This window comes from Stenella coeruleoalba (assembly GCF_951394435.1).
Source record: "Stenella coeruleoalba genome assembly, chromosome: 4".
Classification (NCBI taxonomy): domain Eukaryota; kingdom Metazoa; phylum Chordata; class Mammalia; order Artiodactyla; family Delphinidae; genus Stenella; species Stenella coeruleoalba.
In genome coordinates this window covers 112,330,866-112,351,628 of record NC_137149.1, presented here as the reverse complement: position 1 = coordinate 112,351,628, position 20,763 = coordinate 112,330,866, and the positions used below count along the sequence as shown (strand labels likewise).

The 20,763-nt window shown below is 34.2% G+C and overlaps 1 protein-coding gene across 6 annotated transcripts in view; it reads left to right on the top strand.

Moving 5' to 3' along the window:
• Window positions 1–20,763, top strand: part of WDFY3 (WD repeat and FYVE domain containing 3) — a 266,644-nt gene that overhangs the window by 102,292 nt on the left and 143,589 nt on the right. For all 6 annotated transcript variants that reach the window (XM_079921132.1, XM_079921131.1, XM_079921129.1 and 3 more), the window contains 5 exons: window positions 8,184–8,293; window positions 12,094–12,255; window positions 16,121–16,313; window positions 17,623–17,809; window positions 19,519–19,685. In XM_079921132.1, coding sequence (XP_079777258.1) covers window positions 8,184–8,293; window positions 12,094–12,255; window positions 16,121–16,313; window positions 17,623–17,809; window positions 19,519–19,685 — 819 coding nt within the window. The remainder of the gene's footprint in view (window positions 1–8,183; window positions 8,294–12,093; window positions 12,256–16,120; window positions 16,314–17,622; window positions 17,810–19,518; window positions 19,686–20,763) is intronic.

The following is a 20,763-nucleotide window of genomic DNA, read 5'->3' as shown; positions in this document are numbered from 1 at the left end:
GTGTGTGTTTTATAAAAGCATTTAGAATCCTCTCGTTGGCCCTCCTCTTCTAAAATTTCATGATAACATGCCTTGGAGTGGACCTATTTTTATTCATTATGCTGAGTACTCACTGGACCTGTTTAGTCTGGAAATTCATCTCCTTTAATTTTGAGAAAGGTTTGTGAATTGTTTATATAATAATATCCTCCCCTCTGTTTTCTCTTTCTTATCACGTGTACCCCTAAGACTGTCCCTCTCATTTTCTTATCTTTCCTCTCTTATTTTCTGTCTTTGCTTTTTTACTCTCTTTGCTAGGAGAGCTTTTTGGTTTTACCATATATTCCTTCCATGGGTTTTTTTTTTTCCCCCCATTTGTGACACGATACTTTTAATTTCTAAGATATTTTTTTTTCTTTTTTATTGATGTCTTTTGCTTTCCTTTCATGGCTTCTCTTAACTCTCTGAGGTTTCTTTTTCTTTTCTTTTTTTAAAATTTCTTTTCAGATTTTTATCTTCCTCCACAGTCTGTTTCTTTCAGGTAGTCTTTTTTGTTACTTTATTTTTGTCTCTTTTATATTGGAGAATGTCCTCCTGTGTCTCATCCTTGGCCCTCTACTGCTGTATAAGAATGGAATCTTGGAAAGTTGCTGGGTAGCTTTGTAATTGTGGCTGGAGCTTGCCTGGGCCTCAGCCTAGGGTCATTTTGCTGAGCCATTCTGTTGACCATCTTTCCCTTGAGCTAGACAGAGTCCCCAGAGAGGAATGTCCAGTGTTTACTTAGACAGTATATGTCTGACTCTGAACATTTTAGAAGCCAGTGTCTGAGGACCCTCAACATTTAGTATCAATACATAAGCTTCTATTTTATCTTCATGATGAGCCCACAACTGTGCCTGGTTTAATGTCATTGTCCCCCCTCCACCCCAATCCAAACATCCTCTGTTTTTCTTTTTAGTGAATAAATCTCTAGTCTACTACCCACACAGTAGTGGGGATCTGGGGGTCTAGCTGCTCTTACACAGACTTCACCAGTCCTTCTGTGTACAGTCCCACATTTACTTCTGCTTCTAAAGGTACTTAGTGCCACCAATTCCTGAACCTCTTGGAGGTTGTGTTGTAGTTAGCTGCTTTTTTGTGTTTTCCTTGTACTTGCTTTAAGATTCTAGAGTCTGCTAAATCAGTTCCCACTAATTTCTCTGCTGTTTTAGTATCCAAAACGTTGTTGTTTTCACCTTTCCTATTTTCTTTGTACTTACGGGTTTATGATTTTTTAAAAAAAATCCTTAAACAACAATTTTAGTGGGTGTATTAGTCTGCTTGGACTGCCATAACAAAAATATCATAGACCAGTATAAAACAGGAATTTTTTTTCACAATTCTAGAGGCTGAAATTCTAAGAGCATGGTGCCAGCATGATTGGTTTCTGGTGAGATCTCTCTTCCTGGCTTGCAGATGGCACCTTCTCAATGTGGCCTCACCTCCAGGAGAGAGAGCTCTCTGGTGTCTCTTCTTATAAGGGCATTAATCCCATTATGAGGGGCACACCCTCATGACCTCATCTAAACCCAATTACCTCCCAAAGGCTCCATCTCTAAATACCATCACATTAGGAACTAAGGCTTCAAATATGAATTCTGGGGGGGCACAATTCAGTTTATAGCAGTGAGGTTTCAGGACAGAGGAGATAAATGCATGTGCTCAACCTTCCATCTTTAACGGGGGACCCATTATGGAGTCTTTGGAGCAACAGCCATTAAAGTATTTTTAGATTGAGGACAAAATCTCTTAATCAGAAGCTGTATATTATATGAATTGATGTATGGATTTTAAAATGAGGCAGTTTTAATTATATTTGTAGTCCTTGAAGCAAGTCTGGTGAGAGATGGTCAAGATAGTTTAAGGTAAACTTCCTGTCTTTTCCCTTCTCCACCAGAATGGGATTGCATCCTTTTTTTATCTTTATTGATTCCAGTTGTTCCTATACAAGTGAAAAGTTTGTCTTAAATATAAGATTTCTGTGTTTTATGCCTTTTTAGCTATTTTAAATAGGTAGTATGAAGGGAAATTTCTTTGTCACATGTTGACTCCTGTCATTGCATTTTCTTTTTTGAGTGACAGCCCTAGATTAGAAAAAAAAATTCCAAAGCTTATTTATACTCTGTTCACTGTTGCTGTCTTTATGAATACCTAATCTGCATGTTTGTAGAAAAACATTTTTCTACATTGGAGATTTGTTTTCCTAAATCTCTTTACAGTTTTATATCCATAGGGAAATAATGAAGAGTATCTTAAATGGAGGAGATGTCTCATTGTTAATTACAATAATAGTTACATACGTTTTTTTTTTTTTTAAACTTTCTATTTTGAAATATTTATGGACTCACAGGAAGTTGCAAACATAGAGGGAGCCCCTTGTGCCCTTCCTTCTTCCATTGGTGACATACTGTTTGCCAGGTATTTTAAGATACATTTTTTCATATCATGTGATTCCATGTAAGTTTTAGTTTTAAACTTTTGAAATTCGTTAACTTCAGAATCCAGTGAGATTCAATTCAATTTTGTGTAAGTTTTACCTCCACAAGAGAAACCTTTCCAAATCACCCTATCTCAAATATAGATCTTTTATCCTGTATCTCCACACCAGTGAGTATTTATTCAGTCACCTTAAATACTTCCTTTAGAGGTTTGGTGTCATCTGAAAGTACCTTGTTTATTTACTTATTTAATGTTATTGTCTCTTGTGTTCACCCCTGTAAAAGAATGCTTGTCACAGATTAGGTGCTCAAAAAATTTTTTACTGATTTTGACATAGGATTTCTCTGTGCTCCCCCCTACCCCATTATGCTTTAAGAGTTAGAAGAGTGTTAGAAAAGCCAGCTTACTGATGTTTAAGAGAGAAAAGCATAGTTTTGGAGTGTCTCCTCTGTCAGCCTTGAAGAACTCTGGCCTTTGGAATCCTTGTTCTCTTCTTTCATTTTTAGTTTTGAACATTGGAAGTTTCTTTTGATCAGTGCTGTTATCAAAAGTACTTTCATGGAGATTTTTTGATATTTTGATTTTTCTAGTAAAAAATTCTAGATGTTGAGGATCTAGGTACATGCTGAATCATCTTTCTTCTTGCATATCCCATTCTAGTTTTCCGATTGATCAATTGATTTCTATTGTGGTAAAAACACTAACATTAGATCTGCCCTCTTAACAAACTTTTACATGTACAGTACAGTAAATTGTAAGTACAGTGTTGTACAGTAGATCTCTAGAACTTTTTCATATTACACAACTGTAACTTTATACACATTTATCAGCAACTTTCCATTTCTTCCTCCTCTCAGCCTTTGGCAACCACCGTTCCACTTTCTGCTTCTATGAGTTTGGCTGCTTTCAATACCTCACATAACCTTTTATTTTATAGGAAGTTTTCATTGAAAGTAATTTTTGTTATGATTTACATGAACATAATTTTTCTCCAAAAAGAAGCAGGTGGAATGAGTCCTCTATTATTCTTTTGAAAATTGGCTCTATCTGTTGTGCATCAGAGAAAGATTATTTTTCCAGAGCTCCTCTGAATTCGGTGTGAAATACTTACTTTGTTTGTTACCTAATCACCATTCACATATCAAGTCTTTTTACCAGATCACTTCTAACATTCACTGTAGATATCTCAGTAGGAACCATGCTTATTGGCAATTATATTGTTTAAATCTATCCATCAGAAGTTAGTAAAAATGGAAAATTTTAGGTAGGTCAATGTGCAAAGTGGGTACATGGGCTGATTTGTAATACAGTAGTCCTCTTCTCTCTGTCTCTCTTAATTCTCTTGGTTATAGCCTCCCTGTGGTTTTGTTAAAAATCTATAGTGACTTTCAACTAATTTGAAAAAATATATAATTTTGTAGCCATATTGTGTACAGGACATGGCTTAAGACTTTTCCCTATCTCTTCTAGTTATTTGTTAAGTTCAGCCATGCAGTCTGTTTAATTCTAAGGTCAGTCACATGGTCGATTTTACGTCATTGAAAGAGAAAATTCCCACCTGTGTAAAAATAGTATCTTCAGTTTATTGTTAATGACTTTGCTGCATGCTAGGTACCACTGTTAAGCCCAGTGCTGTAATGCCCACTGGGCAGCGGCCCAGTGATAGAGAAGCCAAATGATGCTGACCACAGTTGGCACCTGGTGCAGCATCTTGTGGTGGGATTAGTATAATGTAGTGAATCCCCAGTTAGACAACCCAGCCTTTCTTTTTAAACAGAAAAACAGTGTGCCCCGCTGTCCTCCAAGGATTTCAAAGCCACAACACCTTCAGGTAATTTCATTCCCAAGGTGTGATGATGTATTATCAAATTGAAAGAAGCATGGAAGCTATGAGTCCTAATACTATTTTTCTCACTAACGTGGAAGTGGTTTTTTTTGGAAGGGAGGGGTGGGAATGGGCGTTTAGGGCTTGGTTTCTTCGTTAATGAAAAAAGTGTAATAGTACTATTGATGTGTCTCACATTATCATCCTGAAGCATAAGTTTGAAAATGACTATGCTTTAAATGGACTTTGCAAAAGGAAAAAATATTGTATTACACTTATTATTAATACGTTTTGTGTTCTGGTTGTTCTGAATGCAGTCTAATTGAATTTACTTACACTCTCTCAGTGTAGACTGGGAACTTAACATTTCCTTTAAAACCGTCTACATATTCTTATTTAATCTAATAATGAGCTCTACTAACTTCATTTCTGCATTTTTTTGGCCTAACTATGTGTACTGTAATGCAGCATGAAAGCTAAAGCTTAAATCAAAATGATTGGCAACTCTCAAGATGGGCTGATATTAATATGTTCTTTTTATTATAATCTTAAGTTAAATCAGTCTTTAAATTTGTATTTGTTAAAAATTGGTGAAAATAAAAGATCATAATGCTCTATTTTTTGACTAGGAGCGTTTTTCAAAGTTTTAAGAAATTCTGTGGTTTATGGAGGTTTAATATGTTGTCTACATAACTTTTTAAAGATAGCACTAAATGTTACATACTTTTACAATGAGCTTCTTGATTTATTTAAAATGATAACTCGGAGATCCCATCAAGTTGTTTTGTATGGCAACCTACTGAAATTAGTAGGTGAAAGTAAAATAGTTCTTCTGAATATGTTTGATATGTAAAGATAGTCTATTTTATCAATGAGAGTTTCCAATCTCTCCTGTATTATTCAGCCACAACTATTGTCAAGACTTCTTTGTGTGCACCTGTAATTCAAAGCCAGATAACATAATTATACATTATTGCTGATGTAACTGAAGTCTCTATCTTCTTCTCAAAAAGAGCAGTTGTTATTATTAAGTTGGTAAAATTGTTAAAGGGACACCATTAATAATTATACTGTCTTGATCCTTTTCAAGGTTTATTTTCATACGTATTATCTCATTTAATCAGCTCAGCAATCTACTGAACTGTTGTAATGTTTAATAACAAATAGGACATTTTTGAAAATACATTGTCTTTTCTTATCTTGAGGAATATCTTAATGTTCATTGTCAACCAAAACGAAAGAAACCACACACTTTTGTAAATGCCATTGATCAGATAGATATATGGAACTGTTTCAAACCAAGAGTACATTTTTGGTGTTTTGGTTCTCAAAATAACCATTGGCATTCATTGTTCATAATTGGCAACTTGTTGAATAGCAGTGAAAAAACATATTTGTCCAAACTTCTTTTAATGTTAATAGTGTTAAGTACTATGGGTGGAATCTGGAGTCACTCAAAATGTGTCTTATCTGTAGGTTTCTAGATTCTCTACCAGGGAGATAAATTCGTTTATCTTTTAAAGTAGGCTTAGTTCTTCAAAATATTTTTTTCCCTCTGTGACAGACATAGGTGGTATTGATCAGTTGATTTACCAATCAATGTTTCTTTTTTTAATGAAATAGAATTTCATTACATTTGTGTAATTGTAAAATAAAGCAATTTGAAGACTGCAGGTGTTTTTTTTTAAGATGTTGAGTTACGAAATTGGAAATGCACAATTTCAAACCAAAGTCGCCTGGTTACGAAGAAGCCTAGGAAATGAAAACATAGCATGTCAGCCTTTGATTAAGAATTTTAGCCAACTGGTAAGGAGCTGTTTTCCTTACATGAGCGTTTAATTACTATCAAGGAAAGACTGCTCGTGTTATATAGCAAATGGCTGGGGTCCATTGTAGGCTTGCAGGAAAAATTTGCAGGTTAGTTTTTGCCAATGATCTTAAACCATGGTTGCTAAAGATGGTTTCTCAATGGCATTCTTTTATTTGTTTTCTTCTTTCTCTATTTAATCAGCCTTGAACATTGCTTTCTTTGTATTACTCCCCTTTCAAAACTTTCAGGAATTTCTGTTACCCATAATAAATGCAAACCTCCTGATGTTCTTGAGAAGTTGAATTCAATGTGTCCTTCTTTGATCTCCCTGGGTTGATTTATTCACTCATTTAACAGATGTTTATTGAGTGCCCACTTATTGCCAGTGATGTGCTCCGTACTGGGGATCAGCTCTGAACAAGGCTGACAAAGTCTGCTCCCACGGTGTTTGTTTTCTAGAGAGGGGCAAGAGACTGTAAAATTAGTGAGCATGAATACAGTAATTTCAACATTTACCAGATACTGAATACCCGAAGTAAGCCAGGGTTCTGTTGACTTCTCTTTTCCAGTAAAATTTTTTTATCACTATCTTGTACAGGCTAAGCAGGCTGGATTTGAATATAAGTTCTGTCCCTGATTCTAGGCAAATTACTTATCCTCTCCATTTCTCAATTTATATTATAATAAGGGGTCTAAGAATAGAAAATAACTTACAGGGTTCTACATAAAGATTAAATGAGTTGAATCTGCAAGCACTTAAAACAGTGTTTGTTGGGCTTCCCTGGTGGCGCAGTGGGTTGAGAGTCCACCTGCTGATGCAGGAGACGTGGGATCGTGCCCCGGTCCGGGAAGATCCCACATGCCGTGGAGCAGCTAGGCCCGTGAGCCATGGCCGCTGAGCCTGCGCGTCCGGAGCCTGTGCTCCGCAACGGGAGACGCCACAACAGTGAGAGGCCCACGTACCGCAAAAAAAAAAAAAACAGTGCTTGTTGTACAGTTAAGACTCAGTAAAAATAAGGTATCTTAAAAAATTTTCCTTTAACATGTTCTTTCAAATGGAAGTATATAAAGATGAAATATGTCCAGCACAGTATCATGTGTAAGTTTTGTATCATTCAATTATTGAATAAAACACTTTTATCTTGATTGTCTTAAATGTCTTAAAGGAAAGAATACCTCTAAAGTAACCTAAATTCTATTCTACATCCTGTGTCTTTATGACGTGTGTTAAGTATACGTTTAGTAACTTAACATGTTGGTTTACAGTGAACAGATTGGACTTATTTTCTGACTTTAATTCATCTACTATTACAATGTAAAAATTGATGAACTCTGTGCTGATAAAATTAAATGCATGGTTAAGGATTTATCCATTTTCCCTTATCCTTAAAAACATAATCAACTAAGTTGACTTTCAAAGATTCTTCCAACACTACAGTTCTATGAATGACTCCCTCACTGTTTATCTCTTCCTAATGTCAGCTGTTCAGGTCACCCCTTGTGTGTATCACTGAGCCAACCTCTTAATTTGTTTCCCCCATCAATCTCTTTGCCCTTAAAGTTTGTCATACACATCACTCTAAATTAATAGTCTTAAAATAATCCTTTCAACATCTACTTTGCTCTAGAAACTACATTTGCTCCCTCTTGCCCAAAGAGTCAAATACAGACAGCCCTTAGCTTACCTTCCTTCGTAAGTAGGCATTTTCTGTCACTACTATTGATATTAGACTCTAATTCTCAGCATATGCTCTTCTAGAATGTGAACCCTATGTTATTACAGTTGTTCCTCTTGATCATTCCTCTAGCCACACTTTTGTTTTAATACAGTGTGCCTAATCTCTCTGTTTCCATCCCTCCCTCCCAGTTTCTAGAGAGACTTCTTTTACAGGCAGGTTTCACTCAAATTTCCCCTGTTCCATGACTCTTTTTGACTAGTTTGTGACGTACCTTTTCCTAAAATATATAGGTTGATTTTTACATTTCTGTATTGATATGATGACATCTACATATACCATTAAAACATTGCTCTCTTTAACATATTTTGTACGTGATTTCTCTCCACCTAATGACTTTCCTTTGGTTTTATAGAGGCTGCAAGTCGGGCCATAGTCCAATTCTTGGAAATCAATCAGAGTGAAGAAGCCAGTAGAGGTTGGATGCTTCTGACAACAATTAATTTGTTAGCATCCTCTGGTCAGGTAAGTTCTTGGCTTTCATGTTTGAAGCGTCTTTTTATCCTCTTGGGATTTTGTGAAATTAAATTTATCATCATATCCAAATAAGATTTTATGATAACCTGTGTATTCTTCTAATTCTTCTTACACATTATTTCATGCTTCTCACAACATCTCTATAAGGAGGTTAATGTTTCCATTTTACACATGAGGAAATGCTTAAATTAGAACAGTGTTTTCCATCTTTGTCACATCATAGCACACATAGAGCATGGTACCATTTGTACAGCACACTGGGCAAAAAGATGGGCTACCTGTGGCTGGAGGGAAGTAGCCCAGGAACTGCATTTCTGTAACCATGTTAGGGAAACTTTGACTTGGAAGAGTCATCTAAGATTCATCTAAGGTCACTTAGCTAATAAGGAATAAGTGACATGGAAAATACTTTAAAATTTTTCTAACTTTTATGCAAAATAAGGAAATATTGTCATTTTCAGGATAATACATATTTCCTTCCTACTTGATTTTTTCTGGAGATTGCTTTTTTTCCCTTTAAATCAGGTTTAAGCATCTGTCATGATACATATGGCATGTAGTCATTTATGTGCTGTTTGAATACCCGATTTGTGACCTGTGATGTCTTGGGGATGAAGGAAGTTTATTCAGCCTTCTAAAATCCAGAGTATAATTACCTTCAAAGTCCACACGAATCTTGAGAATGACTATTGTCTAAATTACTATGGGCTTTCAAATACCTCATGGAATTTACAAAAGTAAATGTGACACCAATCATACTACTGTGACAGGCCACAGGAGAAACAGTGCACATTTCTTAGTAACCATATCCTGAAACCAGTTACTAGCCTAAAGTAAGCAGCACTAGAATTTTTTTTCTTTGGAATGGCCTGTTTCCTTTTTAATTTGCTGGATTTTTGTTTCGTTTTGTTTTTTATTTATTTTATTATATTTTAAATTTTTATTTTATATTGGAGTATAGTTGATTTACAATATTGTGTTACGTTTTGTTTTTTAAATCAGAAAACGAATAAGACCAACTTGTACTGATTTACCTGGGACTATCTGAGTTTTGGCATAGAACGCCCACATCCCAGGAAACCCCTCAGTCCTGGGCAAATGGAGATGTTTATTCACCCTAAGTACTAAGTAACCTTCAGATAGTCCTAAAGTAGACCATTGTTTTCATGTATCTATGGCCATATCAAGTGACTATCAAAATACCAATTCTACTTGCTATCGATGGTAACTATAAATGCCTCTACGTTACTGTACCAAAGTTTGGTTTGGGTTAGAATAATACATAAAATAATAGTGTTTAATTGGAATATTTCTAAGTTTTATTCATGTTTTCTGTAGATGCACTATTTTTCTTTCTCTCTTGTGAGCATAGACTGTGTCATACCATAACACCTAGAACATGGTAGAAAATCAGTAAATGTGTATTAACTTAAATGTGCACAAATGGATAGACCAATTTAAAAGCATAAGAAAAGAATCAGGAGAAAAGAATCACTTAAAAAAATTACAAATGTTGCCGATTACCGGTTTGGATACCCAGTTGTACTTTTAATCTATCCGTTATAAGATGAAAATGAAAAATCATATCATTTTGCTTAATATGAAAGGATAGCTAGTAATAGTCTAACTGGAAAAAGACATTTTAAAAAGAAAATTCAGTGTTATGTTTTTTTGTGGGTTTTTTTTGCGGTACGCGGGCCTCTCACTGTTGTGGCTTCTCCCATTGCGGAGCACAGGCCCCGGACGTGCAGGCTCAGCGGCCATGGCTTACGGGCCCAGCCGCTCCGCGGCATGTGGGATCTTCCTGGACCAGGGCACAAACCTGTGTCCCCTGCATCGGCAGGCAGACTCTCAACCACTGCACCACCAGGGAAGCCCCAGTGTTATGTTTTGAGCTGACTTTCTTGTTTGCATGCTATCTTCTGTTGGCAGTAGTGAGATAGAGATGACAAAAACATGGTCCTGAATCAACATGTAGATGACAGAGATGAAGTGGATGAAGATAATACCATAAAATGCAATAATGGGCTATATGTAGTACTATGAAAATAGAAATGGAGTTGTAAATTTTGTAGGTGAGGGTAGGAAGAAAGATGAGGAATTAAAGAAAGTTTCAGGCATGAACAGACGTTTAAATTGAGAGTCAGATGGAGACATGGGGTGTCTAGAAACAATAAATGGTAGATGAGAACTGCAGAGAGCTTTTGAGTATTAGAAGAGGGAAATGATAGTGGATATGTAGAAAGGGGCCAGATCTTGGAAAGGATTGTTCCTTAGGCGCTCTCTCCTCCCTGTCACCCGGCTACTGCATTAGTTAAAGCCCGGCCGTTCTTACAGTACTAGTTTCCTAATTGCTCTCGCCTTCCTGCTCTTTAATCTATGGTCTATACTATCACCAGCTAATTGTCTAAAATCTGATTCTATAACTCCTTTGTAACACTTCATTGGGTCTCCAATCCCAGCAAAATAAAAGTAAAAGTAAAATGGGAGACCACACGCATAGGTCATTGAGCATGTATAAACCATGGGCCACTTAACCCGCTCTCTAACCCCAGACAGGGTATATAAGTGATGAGCCTCAGTTGCTCCCTTTGTAAAGTAAGGAGCATATAGTAATAAAATCTACCTTGTAGGGATGACTTGAGAAATAGGTGAGAGCATGTATTTAAAGTGCTTAGCTTTATGCCTGTTATATAATAAACACTCATTAAAGATTAGACATTATTATTGTGGCTTTTCAGGAGTCAGCAGTTTTGGACTCAGGTTCCTGAAACATTCTGTACCATGTGGCCTAAACTCCTGTGTATCTTCCAGGTGATCTTTCCCCTCTTGTTTTAATTCCGACACTTTTCCATTCTACTCCTGCCAGTGGTGATCATTCCCTTTTATATTAGCCTGAATGTACTACCATTGTTACACATAAGAGATTAAATCATAGTTATTAACAAACCTGCTTCTGCTCTAGACTACAGTCTTCTGAAGGGCAGGGATCCTTCATCATTGCATGCCGAGCTCCCAACACACTGACTGACATACCCTAGGCATTCAGGAAATGTTTAATGTCAAAATTAATAAACAGATCAACAGATGATGCTAACCTGTTGATCTCCAGCATGGAAGAACTTTCTGTTCCAAACTGTACCATGGAAAGATTTTTATAATTATTACAGCATATTTCTTAACAGTGCTGAAATGTTCACCATAAGAATGTCTAAAATTTCTTCCTTTAGTAATCTTTGAAAATAATGTAGAAATTTTTTTGTGTCAGTGATGGCTATATCCTTCAAGTGCCCTTCTAACCCTAAGAATCTACAATAAAAATAAAAGTGATAGTAAAGCAACTACTAGTATATAGTTTAGTACCCAGTGTATCTTTGCATTTGTTATATAACCCTCATATTAACCCTAAGCGATATGTACTATTATATCCATTTTATAGGAGAGAAAGGTGAGGTCTAACAAAATTAGTTTGCCTAATAAGTTCATGGTTAAAATCTTTTCTAAATCCTTAAGTTTATGTTCTTTGTAACATGCTGCCTCTTAATAGTCAACCTAATAAATACCTTACTAAATAACAAACTTCTCAATATTTGGTTACAGCAAATTTGTCCAAATAGGAAATACGTATTTGTCAGCATGGAGTCATTTTAATTTTTTTTCAGGCATTTAAAAAGTTATTTTGATATATAATTTTCTGGCTTAAAATTTGAGCTTACTTAGCTACACCAAGTACAGTTATGTCTATCTGTCTATCTGTCTATTCACTTATTTATCGGTTTGTTTTCCAGAAAACCGTGGACTGCATGACAACGATGTCAGTGCCTTCCACCCTGGTTAAATGTTTATATCTGTTTTTTGACCTTCCACATGTGCCTGAGGCAGTTGGAGGTGCACAGAATGAGCTACCTCTAGCAGAACGTCGTGGACTACTCCAGAAAGTTTTTGTACAGGTATGGAAGGTGCTATTTGCCTGGCCATCTATACCACTCTATTTAAAGTGTAACAGGTACACTCCTTAAATAGATGTCCTGCCTATTCCATTTTCTATAGTATTTCATGCTGTTTATTATAAGTTCACTTTATCTCATCTGTCACATTTCTTTTGAAGAATATTTAGATGAGGGATTAACAAATTTGTTTCTCTGAACAGAGGTTACCTTTGATATAGCAAAAACATCTCTAAAATGAACTAAGCAAGGAAAACTTTTATTGACAATATAATTAAGTTTTGCATAATATTTCTTCTAATGTCAAGAAATTCTGTTTTGTTGCTGTCTATATATAGGAAGTCCTTAGCCTATAAATATTTAGCTTAGAAAAGACAGTTTATTTTAGTGGCTGCTGCCACCTCCTCTGCTCCCTGCCTATAAAGCCCTTCTTTCCCACTGTTGCCACTCTTCTTTTAATAGCATTAGCAGATTAAGTATACCTTTGTTAGCTAGCCTGGAGATATTATCATCATTTTGATATCCTTTCTTGGGAGAAAATTTTCAAAACAAACAAACTACAAACATTTAGAATATAATCTGTCCATGTAAAAATACATGTTTGACACAAGACGATAAATACTGCATGGTTCCATTTATAAGTAAAGTGGTCAAACTTTTAAAAGTAGAGTGTTGGTTGCCAGGGGCTGGGAGGTGGGGAAAAGAAAGTTGTTGTTCCGTGTTACAGAGGTTCAGTTTTGCAAGAGGAAAATGTTCTAGAGATGTGTTGCACAATAATGTGCATGTAGTTAACACTACTGTACTCTATATTTGCGTATGATTTAAGATGGTTAAATTTTGTTATGTGTTTTTATGCCTCAATTTAAAAAACCAACACCTGTTTGAGTCCCGTTTTCTGAAATAAGATGCCAAGGATTTTGGGAAAGATTAAATGAATAATAACCAAAGCTATGGTTCTCTGCTTCAGACATAGTAGACATGAAATAAAAATATTTATTTTTTAATAAATAAATGTGATTCCTGCTGTTGCCACCACCAGCGCCATAATCTGTGAGAGTAGGAAGAGAGAACAGAGACGACAGTGGATCTGCAGTAGGTGTGGTAGAGTTGGGGACCCATGTTGATGACACCTGGTGTAACTGGGGTTGTTGCTCCAGGAATGCTCCAGGCTTTGTTGAGGTCTAGCAATGAAGATCGGGAAGAGGGAGACCAAGATGGTTTAGAAAGGAAAAGACAAGATTATCAATAAAATACTAATTCAAAAAATATTTATTCAACACTTGATTTATTAGATACTTTTGTGCTGGTGTTTAGCATCCCTTATCTCGTGTTAATTTACAAGACAATCCATGACTTCAGAGCTTCTGTTTTCCTCAAAAATGATGATGTGAGTGGATGGCAGAAATGGGATTAGACTTGAGGTTTATCTAACCCCTCAATTAGATTGGATGAGAAGAGCAGTGGGAATAAATAAAAGAGTAAATCACATAGGAATTAAAGCTATTTTAAGACATTGATGAATGGAGTGGGTTAGTCTTTGGTAATCAGACTAGAGCCCTGTTTCAATAAATCCCTTCTGTAGAACTAATTAATACCTTAGGCAATAAATGGAAGCTGAATTTTTTTTTCTTCCACTTTTATTGAGCTATAATTGACTTACAGCACTGTTGAAGTTTAAGGTGTGCAGCATGGTGATTAGACTTACATACATCATGAAATGAGGACCACAGTGTTTAGTGAACATCCATCATCTCACTTAGACACAAAGTGAGGAAGCTGAATTTTATATATTTAACACTAAATAAGTAGCAGAGATTTTTTTCCTAAAACTTAATTTTTTCTATATCTGAAAACACTGGGTGCTGACTTTGAACTAAATGTGAGATTCACTTTAGCATATTGGAATCATTGAATGTTAAAGGCCAAAAGGAACTCAAAAGAAAATTTAAATGAAACGCTTCACTTACAGTTATGGAAACCGATCCACAGCAGGTGCATGGCAGTGATTAGAGCCCAGCTCTCCCACCACCTAGTCCAGTACTCCTTTAGTGTCTCACTTACCTTTTTTAGTTCCTCATTGCAGGCTGGACATTGTTTTCATCATTTTGTCTAGAAAAACAATGGGCACAACTTATTAAATGTTTTCAGAACACATAGTGTTTATGATAGATGAAATCCCTATGTTTATATTTTGTGACAGATGGTTTCCTGGGACCTTAGCAGTTGGTACTGCTTCATGTAGGCTTTTTTTTTTTTTTTTGCTTTGCATTTGCATTGATGTGGCCAATTACTGCTCTGCCACAGTTCGCTGGACTTTATAACAGAGTCCCTACAAATAGAAGTGGTTAGTGTAGGGGCCGAAGAGGAATGAGTAGACTCTTCAGTTTTCTCTTCTGTAAAATGAACGGATTATACTAGATTATTTTAAGAAGCTTTTGCCTTTGAAGATTAAGAACTAGTTATCGTAAGAGTCAACATCAAGGAATTATATCTAGCTTATTTTTGAGGACAAAGATTTGATTTGGAAAAAAGTATTTTATTTTCAGGTTTGTTTTTATGTTACAGATTAGAGAAATGACATCTGTCCCTCTAATCACATAAGGGTAGTGTGAAAACCAACAAAAAGTATAATCAACAATACACTCTTCTGAGCTTTTTTTTTTTTGCTGCAATTGATTATCTTTTTTTCATATATCTTTTTTGTTGCATTTAACACATATGGAAAAAGATACACATGTTACACGTATGAATGGAAATTTGGTATCCAACAGTGTCTCCAGACATTTTTTTGGTGGGGGGGATTGCCTGCACTTACAGATTTTATAAATATTTTGTTGTTTCTCTGAATTCTTAATTTTTTTCCCTGGTATTTGGGGGCTATGAATTAGAAATTCTTGTATTTAAGTAAAATTTTGCATTGAAGGAAATAGGAAAAGGAAGACCTAGCTTTCTCGGACAAAACATTATACTTTAAATACTTTTTTCTGTTTAGTAGTTTCCGCACAAATATTAAAATACTCCAATTTTATTTTATTTATTTTATAAAGTTTAAAAAATATTTAGATGAGAAAATTTAGCACAGAGAAGAAAAATTAACTTTTTCTGACACCAAATCGAGATTAGAAGAAAAAGGTCCATCGAGGGCAGAAACCATAGCTGCATTCCCCAAGTAGCAGGCCCTTAGGGCTGTAAACACTTGTGCAGTGTGTATTTTGCAAACCATAGGTAAGGAATAAGTTCTCATTCCAGGGTTTAAGAAGTGTTGAATCATGCTTTAGAAGATTTTTGGCTACTAGACATAACTGATACTTCTGAATTAAGATGATTTTTTAGTTCTGATATCCCCTTCTACTTTTATAGAAGTTGGAACAATTTGAGAATACTTTTACTTTTAAAAAACCTATTTCTACTTTCTTGTCTCCCTAAAGCTGTTCCTTTTAGAGAAGAAAATTACATTTCACTTATGACAAACTAAGAGTTAAGGAACCAAATTATCGATAGAAAACTAGAGTGCTGATCTTGAAAGTTAACCTTTGATTTATTCCGTTTCATGGTAGGGTGAAGCAATGCAAAAAAAAAAAAAAATACCATGGTAAAGAGAGGATGGTAAACATAGAACATTTTTTTTAAAAAAATAAGCTGATAAAAGTAGAGGTGATTAACTGTTTTACCATAACACACTTCTAAATTGTAGGTGTCTTTTTTAATGTTGCCTAAGTTAAAGCACTCATCATTATGGCTTTAATGATATCGCTCAGTACTAACCCTGAACTTTCAGAGTTTTTAATAATCAGATCTAGTCCTTTTCTAGCTCCTCCCTTTCCCCAACCATTCATTTATTTATGTACTTATTTTGTTTGTTCTTTAGATCTTAGTGAAACTCTGCAGTTTTGTTTCTCCGGCCGAGGAGCTGGCTCAAAAAGACGATCTCCAGCTTTTATTCAGTGCAATAACCTCTTGGTGCCCTCCCTATAACCTGCCTTGGAGGAAGAGTGCCGGAGAAGTCCTTATGACCATATCCCGACATGGTCTCAGTGTCAATGTGGTGAAGTATATTCACGGTGAATATCTCGTAATGTATTCATTTTAGGTGCTCTGAATTTCCTCCACTTTTCTCTCCTCATATGATGGGAAATTTGTTTTTATCTCTCAATTCTCCAAAGATTCTATTTTAAATTAAAAGTATATTTACCAGGAGAAAAAAATTTATTTTTTATTTGTGAAGCATTTCAGGTATAAGAAATTCTCATGTTCCAAATGATGGATATCTACAAGAGTTAAAATAACTGCTTTGTTATGTAAATGGTCAATTGTAATATAATGTAAGTTCTATGTCATAGCCTATTCTTCCCTCCTTTTTTGCTGAATGAAAAGTTCTTTTGAGAAACTATAGTTAAAGTCTTTCTGAAGATATTTCATAAGTAGACAACCTGTCCAATGCAGCATAAATAAAATTAGGTAGATTCTTTATCAGCACTGAGGAGAAATTGTCCATTCTGTTTAACTCATATATAAATATGTGTCAACTATCCCTTAAAATGTCTAATTAGGAGAAATAGACAGTTGTAGCATCTCAAATAGTCCATTTACGTATATATATATAGATGTGTATATATATCTCTCTATATAGATACAGATATAGATACACATAAACTGAAAAATCTTTCAAAATAATTTTTAGTACAACTATTCACTTACCTGAGGTCAGTGAGTCATTCATTGTTTCTTGCCTCCGTTGTTATGTTAAATCTTGTTAGCTTTTGTTACGTGACACTGGGTTTCTTAAGACAAATAAATTTCATTAAAGGTAAGAGAGGAATGTCTTCTTTGAAACACCTCCAATCCCAAAAGTTATTATGGGGTATAACTGTGTTTTAAAGTAGTAAATATATAGTACAAACATAATTTTTAAAATTTTATTTCCTTAAGTATTTTTGTATGTCAGTAGTCTATATTCACTCTAATTATAACTTTTAACTAATTAGTAGATTTTTCTTCTTAAACTTAGAAGATAGTTTTTTTATTTTTTCCACTTTTTACTATATTCATAAAAATCAAAAATGTCATGTCAGCAGGCAGTCATTTTGTTGAATAGTAAAACATCTAAATATGATGTAAAAACTGTAATAAATGTCAACTAATTTTTAACACTTCCTGTATTACTCTTTGTTTACTACTTAGAGGTAGAGCTTCCTCAGTCAATTTGAATCTTACATTGGCTTTTAGAATGTGTAACATTTATCTTACAATATTTTATAGATACACTAAAATTTAATGTTTTATTAAACACCAGTTAAGAATGAAGGAAATTTTCTTAAGCAGTTGACAAATTATACATATATATACTTATTCAGTTCTTTATTTTTACAGAAAAAGAATGTTTATCTACGTGTGTTCAGAATATGCAGCAATCAGATGACCTGTCTCCCCTAGAAATTGTTGAAATGTTTGCTGGACTTTCTTGTTTCCTCAAAGATTCCAGTGATGTTTCCCAAACTCTTTTGGATGATTTTCGGATATGGCAAGGATACAGTTTCCTTTGTGATCTCTTGCTTAGGTAAAACCCCATAATTTAAGAATATATTTTAAATTTCTACTTAGTCTTTTCATCAAAGGAAACAATGTAGTTTGGGCTTATAGGGAAGAAGAAATCAACCAATCACTTATTTAATGTATACTTTATCCTCTTAGCTTTAATCACTTCTTTTTATTCCTGTTCTGTCAAGAGAGTTCAAAGTACGAATTTAGAGTTAATTTGGAAAATGTAGGCTGCAAACGTGGAGTCAATAGTTAGATGTGAAGAAGAAATCTGCTCTTCTTTAGTAGCTGAGGGAGAAGAGTTTGAATGAACTAATTAACATCTTCCTGAAGTGTAAACTCTTCTTGCTTAATTATATTTTTGATTTTCCTTACCAGTAACTCCAGTGTTACTATTAATGTAGTTAATAACAAGAGTAATTTTGTAGATTGAATGAGACATTACAAATATATATATAAAACAAATGTCAGTCTAAAAATGTTTCACTAGCCTTCTTTTTCATCCCAAATGTTCCATGTATATACTGGGAAAATGGCTGGTTACAAGTTTATTAGGAAGAAGATACTCTTGTCTTGATAGTTGTTCCTGGGCCATTAATTATTTTTAAATCATTTGATTTACTGTAAACCAGCACTATTTTGTAAACTTTATTTCTAACACCAGTTTGACCTCATTGCCATTACTTAATACTAGGCAACCCCCAAGAATATAATCTTGCATATATATCCTAATTTCCAAACGAGGACATATGAAAGTTTATGAAATAACTAATTCACATTACTAATTGATGCAGTCCTTTGAGAATTCAAGAGCCTTACACTCATTTACAAAATAATTTCACTTATGTTTATTGATCCTAAAGATATAATTCTAAGGCACACAAAGTTTTATGCATGTTAGTGCTCCTGAATTCTGGTATCTACTAGCTGTCCCACCCTCCACTCCCCAAATCTACGGTTGGCTCTCTATAGCCATTAAAAACATATCTATTGCGAGTTTATACTAACACGGACAGGCATGTGCATAACACTAGTTAATGAAAGAAACAGGTTACAACATTCTGTGTATGGTATGAAAATATTATTAAAACTTTTCACATTAAAAAAAGACAACCTTAAAGGAATTAAGACTTTTCAAAAATTGTTAGAGACTCTCAGAAGTTTATTTAAATGTATTCTAATGCGAGTATTTGAATTAATTAATGAAATACAGGTAAAGTCTTACAAATCTTCCCAAGGAATTCACTTTTTAAAATTAACAGAGGAAAGCAATTATACTCCAGTAAAGATGTTAAAAAAAAAATTAACAGAGAAAATTTCTTAGGAAAGAAATGGTAGATAAGGTTTTTGGTTATAAACAGTGAAACTTTTATAACCTTAGAGCCTTAAGGAACTTAAGAGATATTTAATCTAATCCTTTTATATTATAGAGACTTTCTATACCAAAGATTAGTGATTTACCTAAAATAATACTGTTAGTGGCAAAATCAGCATTTATCAGGTGTCCCGACTATTGGTATAATTTCTTTCAAATGCACCATCATATCTTATAATAAAATTTGTGGATTTATAAAAATAGTATGTTTTCATATAGGAAAAAAATGTAAGAAGAAACTTCTTGTAGTACTCTATACATTTATGTATTGCATATAAAATTGAAATTTTCTTTATTAAATTTGAAAATACAACACAAGAGAAAATATATTTGCTAAATCATACTTTTCCTAGATTGGAACAAGCAAAAGAGGCAGAATCCAAAGATGCCTTGAAAGATCTGGTTAATCTGATAACTTCCCTAACAACATATGGTGTCAGTGAACTAAAACCAGCTGGTATTACCACAGGGGCACCCTTTTTATTGCCTGGATTTGCAGTACCTCAGCCTGCAGGCAAAGGTGAGTCTTTTTTTTTTTCCCCCCATTCTGAGCCACTCAAAGAAATAGAGAAAGAATGAATTAGTCAGATTTTGATTGCTCTTCATTTATGTTATTTATAGAAAAGTAATATGCTGTTTTTCATTAAAGTTGGTGCTTTCTGTGGTATAATTTCTTGAGTGACAGTCTTTAGCAGATCAAATACTTGAATATAATATGAAAATATTTTTTAAAGCAGTAAGATTTATATTTTAGTATTTCATTTTAATGTTCAAACGATTTAATAATCCAAACATGCCTCTGTCTAATGTTGACACTCACACATTTCCAATTTATGTGGATGGAACTTGATTCACACTCTGATCTCTATACCTGTCTTTATGTAAGAGGTATATAGAAAACACAGGTGTACATGCTTATATTTTATTTAAGCAAACGTAGGTACAGAGAAGTTACATTACATATTTTCGGGTCAGAGAATAATTTTTATAGTTCAGATTTCCTAACTTTGGTTCTTCATCTAGTGATCTTTTACTAAGAAAATTTATTGTATAATTAATAACAATTATGTAAGAGTGCAAGCTAGTTTTATTGTTTATTTTCACTTTTTAAATGCATAATAACCATTCTGAAAGAATCTGAGCCCACAGGCCTCTAATAGTTCCTTTCACATTATTGTTACATACTAAGTATTCAATACAATTATGATATTTGCATGTAAAATTTAACTAGCCAAAAAATATCAGTATGTCTGGTTATTTAAATTTCACAGTACATTATCTATGTATTTTATGACATAGAAGCTAGCAGTTATAAATTTTTAAGTCAGAATAAATAGATATACTAGAAAATCCTAAATTTAATTTACTGGAGAAAATTATATTGAAAAGTCACAACTTAGATTGAAGTTGTCAAACTTCCATAAGATGTACTGTCAGTGTATAGGTTATACAGAACTTTTTAAATAAGCAAAATCTAGGAATATCTTACTGAGCAGTTCAAGGCTTCATTTTATTTAATATTAAGGAACAATATTAAATTAACTCTTCTAATTCGTAGACTCTAGCTTGAGTATTCTACAATTAACTCTTTCTATGAG